General features: G+C 39.0%; 1 protein-coding gene across 2 annotated transcripts; it reads right to left on the bottom strand.

The window, feature by feature from the left end:
- Positions 1 to 1,049: 1,049 nt before the first annotated feature.
- LOC106805830 (adapter molecule Crk-like) lies at positions 1,050 to 15,072 on the bottom strand. 2 transcript variants are annotated; one of them, XM_014807697.1, is made up of 9 exons: positions 14,959 to 15,072; positions 12,008 to 12,314; positions 11,093 to 11,215; positions 10,639 to 10,792; positions 10,307 to 10,357; positions 6,647 to 6,775; positions 6,146 to 6,271; positions 4,394 to 4,471; positions 1,050 to 3,894 (listed from the first exon to the last, which is right to left on the bottom strand). In XM_014807697.1, exons 2-9 carry the CDS (start codon positions 12,040 to 12,042, stop codon positions 3,754 to 3,756), a joined length of 837 nt encoding a protein of 278 aa, XP_014663183.1. In that variant the 5' UTR covers positions 12,043 to 12,314; positions 14,959 to 15,072; the 3' UTR covers positions 1,050 to 3,753. The 2 variants fall into 2 exon arrangements, with proteins under 2 accessions (XP_014663183.1, XP_014663114.1); XM_014807628.1 differs by lacking the exon at positions 14,959 to 15,072 and adding an exon at positions 14,612 to 14,698.
- Between the last annotated feature and the right edge of the window lie 3,111 nt (positions 15,073 to 18,183).

Below are 18,183 nucleotides of genomic sequence, written 5' to 3'. Positions count from 1 at the left end.
AATGGTACGGCCTTTAACATTGACGTCTGTAAGAATAGTACGATGGCTTGCCCTCGGGTGGCTGGCCAACAGTGCATGGCTATGTATGGGCCGGCATGTCTGCGCGCGCGCGCGCGCGTGTGTGTACGTGTGCGTGAGGGCATGTCTGTGTGTGCGAGTGTGTGTGCGTACGTGTGCGTTAGGGCATGTCTGTGTGTGTGTGTGTGTGTGTGTGTGTGTGTGTGTGTGTGTGTGTGNGAGGATCAAACTCAAATATTCACAGAAAGATAGCTAAGACATGTGTCTATAGGTATCTAGAATTTTAGAAAATGCAACTCAAATCGTTCGCGAGATAGAGTTAGTACACTATCCTACGGGCCATAGCCGCGCGTATATTATCCTATGACGATACCGTGCGTATATTTTTGGTAATTAATTAAACTATTCGTGCTTCAATAAACTCAAAATTTACAGAGACCATAGAGAGATGTGTTTATAGCTAGGTACCTAGAATTTTAGAAATGTAGCTCAATTCGTTCGCGAGATATGAGAGTTAATACACTATCATGAAGCTATAAGGGACCTGACTATATGTAGCTCATTGGCTTCAACCATAGATATATACAAACACAGATATGTATTGTACATTGTATACATCTATGCTTCAACTTACGACCATAGCTTGGCCATAGCATAGATATATACAAACACACGCGTTTGTATATATTTATGCTATAATGAGTGGAGCGAATTTATCATAGATCCAGAATAGTCTATTTTAGCAGCCCCATATATACTAGTATGAGTATGATGCTGTTTGTTTCCACGAAGGCACCTAAACCATGGCATGATTACTTTTCATTCCTCATTTTAGTTTTTCCTAGTACTATACTATAGTCTACACCTATATTAGTCATTAAAGAGCTAACACGATATCTCCTTATTAGGTGTTACTATAATACAGCTACATTTGCTTTGCACAGGCCCCAAAACATTACACGTGGATGAATTCAGAAGTGAGAGAATCTGAACACAAACAACCGCGCTGAATATATGCAACTGATACACAATTTCAAAAAAATTGAACAGGTATTTATTTAAAACGTTATGCAACACCTATTAACTATCATAAAGCAGTACAACATTTTCTAACAATTACAACTAAAATATGTACATTATTCTATTTATCCCCATTATTATATCATAATTTTGCCGCAATATGTCCAGTTCAATTACAAGATGGAAAGTTTATTATTAAAAGCATCAATACGAATTAAAATAGATTATGGTAGACAAGCAATCCACACCTCTGTTGACAATAGATTAATTTCTCACACCCAACTGATAAAATATTCAAGAAAATTTAAATTAAATATATGAACAAGCCCCACAATCTTTTCTTACCAGCGCTGAGATATCATTGGATAGTTCAAATACAAGCACATGTTGAAACTCGTTATGTTCAAACTGCAATAGTTACCAATACCTTGCCCAAATTCGTAGGTGAACTGACCTGGTCAATATCTACATCGCGATCAAACGCCCCACAGAAGGCTACAACAACCAGCATAGCATCGGTCCCCGCCTAGGCAAACATAGGGAATGGGCCACAGGGTAAACATTTATAGGTATTTTAATAGGTTCACGAATCTCACAACAGCATTAGATCGTGCATGACCTGGTTGATAATGCACGAATAAGCAGCGCGCACTGATACGCAGTGACATCTAACCTTAATTCTCACAGCACAGACCCCAAATAGGCATAACCATTCACTTTACTGATACGTTTAAATACGTAAACACCAGCAAAATTCAATGTAACCAATCCAACCGAGACCACGATGAAGCAGACGCTACCTATTCTCAGTATGCATTTGTTATGCAGCTAGATTTTCCTGCAAAAATGCACACACTAAATGTCTATGATTTGCTCTGTTGTTACCATAAAATTGGAAACATTGGCTATACAACATAAATAACTCTTGACACTACAATGTTAGCCCAAACTATGAAATATTGTAGTTTTTTTTCATGCTTTACATTCCGAAAGCAACTAGTTTCAGAGTTTGAGATGAACGGTTAACATTAGGCACTGTTGCAACAAGACGTTCTGTTGGCGTCTGTCCGTCGTAAGTGTTTGGGCATTCAGAAAAAAAGCTTTAACATTTAATTAAGACTACAGCAGACAAGAATGCAAGATTCTCATCATATATCGCAAATAACTGTATCGAGCCTACTTCTGTACCTCTCCATTATTATGCCCAATAAATTGGTAGAAATCACAGCCATAAATAGACACAGTACCATAACGAGAAAGGTGTACTTTCTTTCAAAATCGCCAGCCCAGTGTTGACAGAATTTTCGCATAATTAATAAACGACTGGTAATTTGTACATTGACATATCAGCATCCCATTTATACATGCAGCAAAATACATAATTGAATATCCTCTTTCTGCATTGCAACCAGAAATAACTTAAGCAACACAGACTCCAACAATTATCGTAATGGAAAGAACATACTGGCACGTTGTCCAACATACTCTCTAAAAATGGTAAAAACTACACAATAAAATTCATTCTTTAAATAACCTATACAACTGTTTATTTGCTATAGCAACGTATGCTGAATGGTTCATATCAAGTGCATATACAAGTAGCCATGTATTTACATTATGATTCAGTCGTTAATGTAACAACATAATTATGCTACCTATAGTTATACTTATAATGATTGTTGAAAACCCTGGAGACACTACCACTGGTCAATCTGTTTCAGCAACCCAGTGGCAAAATAGCGACGATACAAACCACGTGAAATACTAGAGCAACATGGAGTCAGCATTAAGTTATCACAATCTACGTAGTTGGAGAACATAGGTAGGCACTTTTTAACACAAAGAATCGTGAAAACTAATTACAAACACATGAATTTGGCAACCAAGCAAATCAAGTCTCTCCATTCTGCATGCTCTCCAAACTAAAACGTGGAGAAGTTAAAGCAATCGACGCATTACATAGGGGGCAAGCAAACAAAACTGCCATCGCGGACACCTTTTTCTCACTCGTCCACCGAGTGAAATAAACGAATGAAGCCTAGCAAGAAACTGATCACACACAGACAAGTCTTGTTCTCCTAGTAGCCTGTATGTGAACGGCACTGAACAGCAGCAATTCCAGGCATTAGTCCGTCTGCGTGGATGCTGGCTGAGTGCTACAGACCACTGCATAGCAAACCAATTTGCATGCTTGGCGCAGGAAAACCATCGTGGTTATTGCTACAGTGCTCAAATTCCACGCCGGTTGACATGTATGGCGGGGCTTCCTGGTCTTGCTAACGACCTCAAACGATCATCACGTGAAGCAGAGACACCTCCATCGCATTAGCTCTTTCACTACACTTTGTTCACTTCACATTTCTCGGAGTGCTGCACCAGTGCAGCAAGCCGTCTCTGTGACTCGTAAGATGTCGCCATTACCACGATGGCGCATATGCACAAATATTGCCACGGTCCTCGATCCACTCATTTATACATACCAGGAAGCAATGGTGCAGGGTCATAGAGAATATCAAGTTGATCCAAATTTGCTCTACCCACTAAACTTGCAGCAGCTGCTGTGCACGGCGTCGTGAGCGAAAGCAGAACAGCCTCAGCATTCGGCACACAGGCAGGTGAATTCTGGAATAGCCGGCCCGCATCCAGTTGCAGCAAGGATTGATCATGACATGCTCATCGCGAAGCATCTGCAGGGCTTTCCGTACGGGGAGTCAGTCAACAACCAGTGTCCTCCTCGTTCTCGTTGTCGTCTATGAACTCGACGTGTGTGAACGGGAAGTGGCCCACCTTTCCGTTGAGTTCGCCCTTCCACTGCCCACTCAGGTTCATCTCCAACACCTTTATCACCTCCCCCACCTAACAAACAGGGGCACATCAAATCAATATGTACTACAAATCGCATGCAAGAATGCAGAATAAAGTTCACCGCGGACACCGACCCAGAGATGTAGAGTGATGCACAACATAAAACCTGGAGAGCACAATTTCAGTTTCCCTCTAGAGTGATTGGTATAGCCCTTATAAGTGTAATCATGCACTTCAGTGACCTACACATGTAACAATACACTGTACCCACTTACAATCACAGAAAAGTGCTGCATCAATTTACAAGTGTACCTTTACACTGCGACTGTTCGTGTGCAACCACGGACACAGTTTTCAAACATTTCGTCAGGCAGCTAACGATGACAAAAAGGAGGTGGCCTAGATTAGATATTAAATTTATTAATTAAATATTAAATATCCTTAAAAATAAGAACTTTTATTAAAATTCGAGTGTTCGTTAAGTGAGGAGCAAACAGTGTATGAACATGTATGCCATCTGCAACTAATATCTATGTCAGTAAGTAGGTACCTCTAGTTTCAGCTGAGTATTGTCGTATGCACATGGATTTCTTGCTTGCTTGACTCTTGCTAATGCCGGCAACTTTCTCTGCAAGAAAATTCACCATGCTTATTGTTTGCTGTCTTAATTTTTTATGTAAAATGTTATACAAAATAATGCTTAAAATCAAATCTCTCAGTTAAAACTAGCCATAGGTAATACTAGGGGTGGGACGATACATGCAACTCATAATACGATTCGTATCACGACACACCTTTCATGATATAATATGTATCTGAATATAACTGGAACTCTACCAATTACGTGAATGCTTACAAATCAGTATCGTGGAGCACATACAGGGGTAGAAATAAGTAGAAAAAAAGATCTAGTTTGAAATTTAGATGGTCCTCCTAAATTTCAAATTGTTCTCTAAATGTAATGCGGCGTGCAAGCGTAAGAAAGAGATTTTACATGGTGATAAAATGGTTTAATTATTCCCCTACATTAACAATGAATGTTTCAAACGGTACAGTAATTGTTTATTCACTTTAATAGTATATTGGAACGTGGAAACTTCAAAGAATTACCGTAAAATGGGACCAAAATATTCAATGGTCCGTCGGACCATTGACTTTGAAAATCTGATGGTCCTCCTGATTATTTGATGGGACCGGACCATCGGACCATCGCTTATTTCGACCCCTGACATAGTAAACAACTCCTATTAGACTACAAACTGTGCTGTGCTAATTCGGTTTTCTGATATCGTCGGGGGTTGTATCGTGATACGTCGACATACCGATGAATCGTCCCAGCACTAGGTAACACTCCTTGATAAAATCAATTAAGCAATGGCCTTAGAGCAACAAGAAACTTCGAGTTACAAAGCTAGGGAGCCATTGATGACAGAAAACATATGCAAAAAAGGAACAGTTTAAATTTAAAAGAAAAGTGACATAGCAAGCACAGCTGCACCAAAGCAACAACATGCATCCCACACAGCTTCACTTAACTGGTTGCTTTATCGCTAGCATATTTCCCTTGAGTTTTGTAATGAAAAAACATGGCTCTCATGAAGATGGATGACTAAAAATGGCAACTAATTGCTAGCGATGAAACGATTAAGCGTAATACAATGTCCACGATACAATACACGATACATCTTCACACGAGTATCGATATGCCATAATATGCCAAAAATTATCTGCAGTAAACTCAAGTTACTACCATCTATTTGATATCTTTGCTAAGATGAAAGGAAGACTAGCTGTCCCACACTTCAGCATTGCCAACAAACTATCCTGATAGCAACTGTGCCCAAGCATAAATAACTAACCCTCCCTCTCATGCATATTTATCTAGCTGTTTGCCATTTTCATCTTAGCTAACTAGCTATCGCTCTCACCTGCATAGGCCAATAGCTACCTCATCATCATTTTAGCTGAATAGGCATCACTATTATCAGCATCTCTGAATAGTTGTCCCTATCACCTGCATTACTAACTAGCTGCATCATGAGTCTGCACAATCCATGTATTCTGAATCACTGCCTACTACTACAATGCACATGAATAACGTGAACAAAGCAATATCTGACAGAGAAAGCCTCACAACCAAGTTCACTGTCCCAATCCCAATCAGTCACGATGGAGCGCTGACAGCCAACCTCCGCACATGCATAGCCACACAGCATAGTAGTGCAGGATGCATCAAGCCGTGGACCTGCAGCGATACCTGCTTTAAATCTAGCCCCCTGGTGTGCTCTCTGTACGAAGGTACCTCGACTGAAGGCAGACGTGACTCTGGGGATCCGATCGAATTTCGTGTCGGCGTCAGACTCTGCTGTTGCTGCTGCTGCTGCTGGTAAGACAGCCTCTGTGCCAACTGCTCCTGAGTTTCATCAAACTGAAACACATGATGTACAACTATATGACACGACTGGGAAGAAGTCAAAGATACCTGCTCATAGTCATTTTAAAACTACTAATAGTATTGAATTCAGTCATAGGCAAGTACTCTTATAACATTGGCATCACAGAGAGAATATAAAAATTAACAACAGTACTTCCATTACAGACATTACCTAATAGTGTTGAATTCAGGCATAGGCAAGTACTCTTATAACCCTTACATCACAGACAGCATATAAAAATTAATAACAGTACTTCCATTATAATTACTTATCCCCCCTATCTCACTTTCTCTCCCCTGAACCCCCCCTCCCCTCCTATTTGTTTGGCACTGGTTAAAACAGATGGTTATCTACTACTGCTGACAAACCTTTTGTACATAATTAACTGGAATAGAGCCAGTCTGGCCATGCATGTTTCGTGCCGTCCACCACTGCTGCTCGTCCTTACTCACAATCTCTAGCACCTCTCCCTTTCTGAAGGGAAGATCATCAGGATCCTGTGAGAGAGAAAAGGAAGCTAAACTGCAACGCAGCCATAGCTAATAGCAATGTGACTTGCCTACGAGCAGCCACACATCGCACTGCAGGGGTAGAAATTAACTTTTGACCACGGGAGTCCAACCTCTCTACCCTCAAAAAGAGCAGTAAAAAGAAAGAGTCCGCAGCAAAATGAGGGAGCCCGCAGTCTGAGGTTCAAAATTAAAGATATTAACAATAACGCATGTGCTTATTTTTACGATTCATGCGGTTGCACGTCTGCAAAATTTTCTTTGGACATTAGCTGAAAAAATACGGTAATTCCGCGAGGCCGTGCTCCAAAACGAACTAGTTAGTATGGCCGAATTTTCAGGGAGTTACACGGACTCCTGCATATGTCAAATCAGGGAGTCTGACAGTAAATCAGGGAGTATTTGACTCCGGACTCCCGTTAATTTCGCACCCTGGCACTGTGCACAGAGCTGGGCTTTCACCTCGAGAGGCACACATAGTGCACATGATAGATACAGAGAGAGATAATTGATCAAAGCAAAACTATTGGAAGTTTTCATTTGCATAGCCCTAATCTCGATTTATTATGCATATACCAGTCTCAGAAATAAGCCTGAAAACCCAGCTAGTCCTGATTTAAAAAATTTCAATTTCTACTATATAACCTATGCTAATGTACATACAAATTAGGGAGTTCCACTCAAAATTTACTAGTAGTCCTGGACAAGCTGCTATTTTCAACACTGCATATATACTACATAGAAAACTATGTCTTGTTGTGAAAAAGCTGAGTATGCTCAGTCATTTCATCATGTTTCACGTACAGAACTCTTTGCTTCTGTTCTAACTGTCCCATATCCGCAATACAAAAAGCAATATGTTAGTAATCTGGAGTTGATTGAGAGCATGTGGAATACAGAAAATACATAGCTCTAATTTAGGAATTTCAACATTTTTAAATTATAAATAATTAAGTTTTATAATTTATAAATGTTCCTATGTTATTCTGCCAGGTTTACAGAAAAAAGCCAAAATCTTCTCTTTAACAATTTTATTTATTTTCATATTTCAATTGAAGATCTATATTATTGTCTTGCCCTAATGTTATGCTCCAATTAAAAATATTGAATGCCTGTGTCTTCTTGAGATATTGCAATTCACTATCACTGTAGCTTTACTTTAATGATATGTAACTGAGGATTAAAAATCTAATATTTACAAACAAAATATAAAAATATAGCTCCACATTATGATAACTTTTTAAAGATAAAGTATCAATTAAAGAAAAACTGTCTGGCTACTCTTTTTACATACATGCTAAGTTTAATTCACAAGGTAACAGCCTGAAGCAGATTACTAACAAGCACATTAGTCAACAAAAAACACATCACTACATGTACAGCATAAAGTGAGCACAGCAGAAAGGAGGAACTACTACATAAACTGCTCCTTGCTACTTGTAGCTGACACTGCCTTATGTAAACACCTCAGCTGGGTTGCAGCTGTTTTTCATTTCTAGCCACAAGGCCAAGTGCAGGGTTCAGTTTCAAGCCCTTTCTTCTGTTGTTGGCTTTCTCAGCTCCCCCTACTCTCATCATCATTCAGCACACCATTAGCCTTTGAGCTAGGAGTGTCACTTCTTATTGACATGCAAACAAGTTGACACTGTGCTAAACACAGTGTGCTCACTTATCTGTATGAGCACAGATGTAGAAGGAAGTTGCGAAACCAGTGAAACATTAAATGCACCACTGAGCATGCACTAACAAGCACTTACAAACGCAGATGGGGTCGTTGTCATATCAGGTACTACAGATATGTACCCGAGGTAGTTTTAGGTTGTTACCTCCGCCAGGGGCTTGGCGGAGGTTATGTTTTCACCGGCGTGTGTTTGAGTGTTGGTTTGTGGGTTTGTGAACATGCACGTTTCAGTTCACTTCCGCTAGGTGCGCTGGCTGTAGACTTACAGACACGCAACCACAGGCTAAGGGGCAACCACAGTCCTCCCCCACCTGCACGCTCGCACTCAGCGAATATCTATCTATCAATCTATCTATCTATCTATCTATCTCCCTAAGGCACACGCAGGCACAAGCAAGCAGCGAACGGAAGCAGCAAGGCATGGTTTCTAAGTATAATTATTAAGAACTTTAGTACAGTTAAATTGTTCACAAATAGGTACAATTAATGCGAAGCGTAAACTCCACTTCAACATATAGTCCGATTTGCCTAAATTTGAAGAGCAAAATAATGCATTACAAGGTATTTACAAGGCATTTTATATAGAAATGAATGTACGTGACAGAAAATAGTATAGTAGTAACAAGATTTTGGTATTACCGTCTTCGTATCAAGCAAATATTTTATTATTTATTATTATACCTTGTTCCTTTTTATGCGTTTTTAGGGTTGCGCTCTAATAACTGTTGAGTCAGATGATGAATTTACACAAATAACATAATTTCTCAACTAATATATTCGGTTAGGGATATATGCGATAACCCACAACTCATTTTGGTGTCTCGCCGCGCATGTCTATACACTTAAACACACGTCTGGGGAAAATACATACATAACATCAGGATAACATCATGCAACTGTATGTGCATAAAGGTCCGTGTGACCTCGGTATGCTCAGTAGTCGCCATTGCTGACGTCCACGTTATCAGCTTCAGCTAGACACGCGTGGTAGCTCTTGGATAGCTTTATTCAGGAGCCTTGCACTTCCCACGACCTATATGTCAACTACATGGCCATGTATCCATACCGGCCCTATCCACCTTCGTTACAATTCTTTGCTCATGAATAATCAATACTCTATGCAAATAACATTGCTCTTTTGTACACACGCGTGTGCATATATATATATAAATCATTAATTAAATAAATAAATAGAAGTACGTTGCTCTTTCTCTTTGACTTTCTCACTGTATTTCTTTCTCTTTTCCTCCTCCTCTCTCTCTCTCTTTCTCGCTCTACAACACACACACGCACGCACGCACGTAGGCAGACACACACACACACACCGCACGCACGCACGCACGCACGCACGCACGCACGCACGCACGCACGCACAGGATAGGTCAGAAATGGGGTAACTTAGAATTGATGACATTTTGGTGGTGATCCAGATCCAATTAATTAAATTTTTCACAGCGAGAGAATTGAGCTGCCTTGGCGGAGGTCTATGCTCTCCAAGTGCTCTAGTTTAGTATTATGTTTATATTTTTATATAAGGTATGTTTAGGGTTAGGGTACACTTCTGTAGTACAAGTCTGGTACACTTTGTATATACATATATGCACCTCGGGTACATATCTGTAGTACCTGATACGACAACGACCCCTTCAGCCTTACAAACACACACCCACACAAATGCTTGCATTCACAAACACATGCCTGCGCAGCAACATACCAATGACATGGTAAACAGAGTACTTTGTTTACATTAGTGACTGGAAAGAATGAAAGACCCACCCTTTCATACTGACTTATTTTGTAACCTAAAACTTATGAAAAATGCAAAAAATATAACTTACTCTTCCATCAAAATCATATCTGGCTATTACTTTTTCAGACTTTTTCGTTGCCTAAAAAGAGAAGACATAAGACACTTCAATGAAGTCTTTCAAACAAGGATCTTCTTTACAAGATATTTAATAACTACTGCTCAAGAGGAAAAGTATATCCCACTTATCACCAAGACCAGTTCTCCTAGAGTGAGCAACTCAATATAATCACGCTCATTCCGGCATACACTGCATGACTGTACAGCGATATTTTTAAACCAACATTGACAAAGAACGTGCTATTCATACTGAACAGCATATTACACAGAGTTCAACAACAGAGCAGATTAACATGCACACACCGGTTGTATCAATGGCGTTGTGTCCAAATAGTGCAGCTTGTAAAATCGCAATAGGCTCGGGAAGTCTGGAAACACCTGGTCCCCGATGCGAAACTTCACCTGCTCTTCCACTTGGATTTTGTTCACGATGTAATGGCTCACTTTGTTATCCTCTCTGCGTAGCAATGCATAAAACCGCTAAAGAGTTAGTGCATCTTCTATTACAGCACTGCTGCATTCACTACTAGTAGCCACAAGGTTACCAAATAATAATGAGCAGAAACCTAATGGAAAAACACCTGATGTCTAGGACCAGGCAAAAACAGCTTCAGCTACTCAGCTTTTGTTATTTTAGCATCTGCATTTTCATAGCTTGCTTTAAGCACTTAAGAACTATTTTTTAAATAATTTATGTAACACTAGGTTGAGAAAAAACAACAAGACCATATGTTGCATATGTGCACTATCAACTTACTTGACACTGAGAACATAGTCTCCAGGAATCGTTGAGCTATCTCGCACAAGGAACACTCCTGCCTCCCTCTCCCCAAGCAGGATCCTATTGGTCTCATCGCGACCCATTGCTCCAAAATACCAACTAGAAAAGTAACAAAGGTGAATAATGCATTTACCCATGAAAACTCCCAAAAATTCGAAACTTGAACCCAAGTACTCAAGGGAAATAATCGGGTGGGATAGTAGATTGGGATTGAACGAAATTTTCTCACACATCTTTGTTTTCTATATATACACAACAAGTTGATTTTTTAAAACTTCAGTTACCACGGTCTATGTGAGTAATTAACCAAGTGGAATGTAAATAACACTGTTTATAGTGTTTGCGAGTGATGAACATCTATTCATAATTTCAACATTTCTTTACATAACCAGGGTTCTCCCTACGTTGCGCAAACGGGGCGCGCGCGCCCCGTTTGGGAAAACTCCCCCCTGTTTCAATCGTTGCGCCCCGTTTAAAATACCTCCGCCCCGATTAAATTCCACCAAAATAAAAGTTTGCCAGCGAGGGAATCGATCGTCAAGAATTCCCATTCAACCAGGACCACCGACGCGTGTATTTTTACCGTGCCACGCATGCACTGCAGACAATACACAAGTACAAACAGTCAACCTGTCCCACACCCAACACTAACTGTACACCGACTCGGCTATCTTATATATACAAGAACCCCAAATACCATCTATGGTGTGGTGACGATTTTACGCATTAATTAGTGGTACGGTAAAAAAACGCCCCCCGGACCCCCCCCCCTTCCCCTCCCCCCTGTTTGAATTTCATCCTGGGGAGAACCCTGATAACCATTAAACTCAACATAGTTACATTTACTGACATATTGATCAAACATAACAAATTGCAAACTTGTCGACTCACCTATTTTTATCATTTGGATCAAAGCTTCCAGCCATGTTTAATACTGGAAACTTGCTGGTCCAGCATATACAGTATGCTAAAAGAAGCTAGCACAAAAATAATAGCAGATAGTGATGACCAAGATGATATCTCAGATCCAGTGATTCCCAGAATCAGCTCAGCATGTACGAACTTTTCAATAAAGCTTTCTCATCCTATGTCCAAGGCATACTGGCTGCTATTAGAGTTTTAATGATCATTGGTTTTACACATACTGATATGTGTCACAGAGTTGAATTTTCCAGGCAAAGGTGAAAGGATGCTCTTCCTGCAAGAACATTGGAAAATATGACATGATATTAAATTCATGAATACTATACTGAACACCAACTAATTAGCCACATTTTCATTAAATTCAAAGTGACTGCAGGCCTATTTGCACATAACGCAAATTACTTATATTTTCTGCTGTTTCCAGCTTTCTGATATCCATTAGGAAGTTTACAAAAGTATACTATACACTCACAGAATAACTTCTAAACATTAATCCTAATTTGCTAATCTTATCATTGCTACCATTAATTATATAAACTAAATTTAAAAGATAACAAGTCAAACTTGAACAGATAAAAATCACCATGATGCATTTTGGGTTTTCTGTAGGCAGACAGGGCTGGAATGGTGCTGGGAACACATACAAATGCACAGGGTGCATACGACAACAGATGAATGAGCTATGGCAGTGTGCATGATCATGGTCAACTCTAGCTCCAAGAAACGGTCTTGCTAGGGTTAGAAGACCGTTTCACACATTGGCTGCAGCTAAACACGTAGTTGTCTTATTTGCCAAATATCGCCAAAAAACACTTCACATGTGGTATACCAAATAAATCAGTATACATGATCCTTCTTGTAACCATCAGTGCACTACGATGCGCTTGGTACTTACGGGGTTACACTTACAGCAACTTTTTGGGACGAATGAAACCAAATTTATGAATTCGCCACCATGTTGTATCATTCCGACTGTGACTAAAATCCGCAATAGATCGAACAAGGGAAATCAAACGATCTGCGTTCCTCATGTAAACCACCCATACATCCGAGAACATGTCATCTAAGGTTTTTACAAATGGCCCAGACATTTGTGAACATCGTTTCACTTGCTTTGGTGTGTAATTGCCGTGAGAGCCATCGTGCAGCTATTGTACTAGGCCTAAAATAAAATAGTGCTTGTTTCCCCTTTACCGACCGACTCGCCAAAACGCTGCTACTCGACACAGTTTATTGGCCGATTAAAACAAAACAATATACATACACACATCTTGTCAAAACAAAATAAAAAAGATTTTCCACCTACCTACCTACTCGGGGTGCAAATCCACTTTAGGCACCTTAGGTATCACGAAGTGATGCACAGACTTTCCGTATATCAAGGAATGATGCCCCTAACCCTAAGTCATAAAGTATAACCTTAGGTATCACGAAGTGTGTTAGGGTTAGGTTTAGGGTTAGGGTTTTTGCATCATTCCTTGATATACAGAAAGTCTGGGCATCAGTTGATGATACACAGAAATCTGTGCATCACTTCGTGATACCTAAGGTGCCTAAAGTGGATTTGCGCCCCTACTCGATACCCTGAGAGGAGAGTAGGTAAAGGGGAAAGAAACAATTTTTTAAGGGTGGCCGTATTTTTGTAGTATTTTCTAGCGAGTCTTTTCCGTTTCGGGTTTTCGTGTCTCTCTTCCGTTGAGCATGCGCAGTGTAAACATGGCGGGTACACAATCGTGGAAAGCTGCTTGGAAAGTTGATATGCTGTGAGAATTTATAGCAGATTATACCTTGAATTAAGAAATAGGGTACATTCTAGTTTAGAAGCAGGACAACTGTGAGTTATCGTTCATATTTCAAACAAGCCAAGTCAAAGGTGGTAACTAATAGAATAGTTTTACTTGAGATATACAGTTATTCATCTAGATCTGCAGAGGTGATAGGTTTTTTGTATGGAAGGGTGTCAGGCTGTATAGACAATCGGTCGCACAGCCTGCCTGGCGCCGGCGCTAGGTCTACTCACAACTCGGCTTGAAGACGGCACATAAAAACCAGCAGGATTAATATATATTCTTTACTCAATAATTTTTCTCCTCTTCAATACCATGCCCCTTTTACATAATATTAAGATTGTTGGAGGTCAGAAAGCCGCAAATGCTTAGGAAATGTATCATGTTGCTGGGACCAATGGCAATGCAGCCTGGGACATTCACTATTTACAAACACCTATGTGAAATAATTCTGTGCTTTCAAAATAGCCATTATTAAATTGCAGTAACTACAGCAATAGAGTACGTGCTGATTATGTAATTATACGACTTCGTTTTCGTGGCTGCATGAGTTCATACTGATTACAAAAAGGTAGGAACTACGAAAATTACAGCAGACTCAACAGTTACAGTACCGGTAGCCTAATCGTCCAGCTTATCGCAAATGTCAATACATTACAGAATGAAGCTATATTAGTAACAAATATCAATAAATAAAATAAAATGCTATCCTTGTTGAACTAGGAGACACGAATGTCTACGATACGCAACATAATAAATACAATATCACCAACGCGATACAGACCTATAATTTATAAACACAAAAACGCAATCGGAACTTCATAAACGTCTAATAAACATGGCGGCTTTTACAGAAACAAGTGCACACTATATATTACAGATATTGTATCTCTTATTTCTTAGTCGATTAGCCTGATCAATTTCATAATATTTTTTCAGAATAGTTTGATGTTTAATATAACATAATATAATTTTACGCATTTTTGATTAATAGTAATAAGTATCATCATCGTTGCAGATTTATTTAATCATAAATGAATGCTATAGTCATCGTTTTCACGCGACGTATAAACGTAGCATTTCCTATCTGCGGAAGTTCATATATTGTACGTCATTAACCACATATCTTACCGGGAATTATTCACACGCTAACTGGTATATATACTTGAGATTTATCACAGGAAAATTTGCAGAGCAACTAACTGGAAGTGCACAACACAGGATACGATACAGGATGCCAGTATAACGACCAGGCGATGTAAAATACTACCCGCCCATTCACACAGACACACTCATGCGCACACACACCCATTACTTTAAATGGATAGATACTTAATTTTAATACATTATTTATTCATATATATATATATATATATATATATATATATGTCGTTAAGGAGAATTATTGAAGAATCCCTATTTGTCACGTTGCTTTTCCCGCTCAAAGCTCTAACACAGGAGTGAAACACTGCGTTGATAACCGAATATATAATCACATTACGTTATACACCCTACAAAGTACACGGTATAATTGACTATATATATATATAAATATATATATATATAATATCTATTTAATTTTCTTTGCTTTTGATTGTTTTTATTTACTTCTGTGGAGAATTACCGGATTTATGTGCTATAGTCCTTGCGTTGCGTAGTACTCGAATGGGTCTTTTATCTAGGCAGAAGTTGCGAGCGCTTTTACCCAGGATTAATTACTCATTGAATGTCAGGTTTCCATGGAAGCCTTCGACCGTCCCTTGAGCGTCAATCTCAGAAGGGGCAGCGATTCCACTGTCTCACGCAGCTTAGGAAATAACTCTTGATAGTATAGGTAAGCATATAGTATCACCCCTTTGACGAGTTGTCTTTTCTTTTGTATAGACTTCAGTGTCGGAATGACTCTATCATGGCCATGACACTGTCTCTGATCGTGCGTGTTGATGATGAAACAGACAGCTCGTTACGGGCCATTTGTATACAGTGTTTGGTGTTAAATGTAATCGTAAACACGTATAATTTTTATGTATATTTGGTGTCACTATATTAGAAGGTGTATTACTATACCACATAATAATAATAACCAAATAACCTTGCATGTGTACTGCTCTCAATTCATTTTCAGTTGTACGACTTTTATGTGTAAACCTTTCTTACTATTTATCCCCGTTAAAGAATTTGTTATTACGGAATGAATTTCCATGAATTAAAACTATAATTGTGCATCCTAGCCAGATTTGAGAGATGTACATGTATCCTAAATTCACCACCAATGAGGCATCTATTACATACGTTTATAGCTACCGAAATCTTAGAAATATATGTCCAATTAAAATCTAATAGTACCAAAAAAAACAAACAGATGTTTTTTCGGATTTATTTTATATTATTATAATGCACACGTAAAGTGTTTTATTATTATTATGTTGTTTTCTTATTTAATGCGAAAAGGTCCATACATAGTATCATCCATCATGTAGAGCAAGTAGCACCTTTTTTGAGTCATGGACCCCTTTGAGAATCTGGTGAAAGCTACGGACCCCTCCCCAGGAAAATGCACATAAACACAAAATTTTGCATGCACCTGGTTCACGGACCCCCTGAAGCCCATCCACCGACCCCAAACGGTCCATAAACCACAGGTTAAGAACCCCTGATATAGAGCAAAATAAATGTTGAAATTCACGTCTCGGTATACAGCCGTTACTGGAGAGTGCTGCCCCCTATATAGCGCATGCCACAGAAATGTGTAAAGAGAATACTAAATACATTATGTCTATGGCTCAGCAAATACTTTCCGTCCGTATAGAAATTAAGGTCCAACGTGCTGAGGAAGCAGTCCACCCACCGCCCATGCCATGCAGAATATATATATAAATAAATAAATAAATATATATATATATATATATATATAATTGATTCTTTTAAGGGTGTTCGCCTCTCTTTCTGTGGTGGAAATGATAACACCAGTACAGCTAGGTTGCGATGATATGACTGCGAGGATAAAGGGTTTGCTTTTTCTATACTTATTCTTTCTCCGCCATGGTTAACTCGGAAGAGGAAACCATAACTATTCCTGTCGCGGTTAGACATCTGCTTTTTTCAGTGTCAAGTCATTTTTGTCAAGTGACAGATTATTTCTATACGCCGATAAAGTGACTAGTCGCGGTGGAATATGGCTTGATATACAATTTACGTTTCGAGTTAATCGGCGTGCTCTTGCTGTGGAACCAGCGATATCTAGGCACGGTAATGTGAGCATGCGAGACAGAGTACAGAATGCTGCATGGTCCGCCAATCAAACGGATTGATTACGAACCGTTTAGGACCGATACGGAAAGCACCCACGCGCGCGCACGCACATACTTGTATTAGATTATATAGGGACTGATATAGTAACAAGAGCTATAATATACTTATATATATTAATATACTAATGTATTATTAGCTCTTGATTGTATTATATTAGGACAAATTAATGATCATTAACACACGTTATCTCCATAACATACGTCATTTTACAGACAATGTGTGTGTGTAGGCGGGGGGAGGGGTCGGGGAATTCTTCCATGTTTATCTTGTTGTTTGGCAATTGCGTTTGGTTGAGTTCTGAATTGCACATGTTATTCTGGATTGCACCGGAATGTACTAGACTTTATTTTCTAATTATTTATAGTTTCTAAATTAGGATCTTACAAGACTGAGATTTTCCGGCAATGCTTTTCCATCATGCTTTTAGTCACGAAGTACGTTTACGTTTTTGCATAAATTTAGCAGTATTCTTTGTCAAAAGCAACAGGTATTATTCATATTACTGGGCGACCTGGCTATGTGCAAGCTCGGGCGAGTTTTCATATATGTACAACCCCGATTATGGTAAAAACGGTTGTTGTACGATTAATAATAATAATAATAATAATAATAATAAATAAATATATATATATTAATAAATATATATATATAATATGATTGTTACAATATTTGTATTTATTATTGTTTCACTTTATGTTCAGTAATTTTTGGCTTTATCTCTATAGAGATATGTACCATGCACTCCACCTGCCTCTATTGAAGTACCTATACACACAAACTGCATATTAAAATTCAAATTAAGCACGAATAGAAACGGTTAGCTAGGTCGTATATGGAGACTCGTCCGTTCGCCACCTACTCAGAACATAAATCATTATACCCATGTGTATGTTTACTATTACTAAATTCCAGACCAGAACATGCGTGATTGGTCACGTAGTTAGTTGCCACTATATTTCGCTTCAAATATTATTGTCATCATTTCGTTCTTCTTGCGAAATATCACATATTTTAATTAAAAGCTATACGAACTGACGCGGATGC

The sequence above is a fragment of the Priapulus caudatus genome, unplaced genomic scaffold (genome assembly GCF_000485595.1).
Source record: "Priapulus caudatus unplaced genomic scaffold, Priapulus_caudatus-5.0.1 Scaffold0, whole genome shotgun sequence".
Taxonomy (NCBI): Eukaryota; Metazoa; Priapulida; class Priapulimorpha; order Priapulimorphida; family Priapulidae; genus Priapulus; species Priapulus caudatus.
This window is presented reverse-complemented; position numbering and strand designations above follow the sequence as displayed.

Coding starts and splice junctions, on each gene's coding strand:
- LOC106805830 (XM_014807697.1), bottom strand. CDS start 12,042: ATGGCTGGAAGCTTTGATCCAAATGATAAAAATAG. Junction 11,216..12,007: donor GATCCAAATGATAAAAATAG/GTGAGTCGACAA, acceptor TTACTTTTCTAG/TTGGTATTTTGGAGCAATGG. Junction 10,793..11,092: donor GACTATGTTCTCAGTGTCAA/GTAAGTTGATAG, acceptor ATTGCTACGCAG/AGAGGATAACAAAGTGAGCC.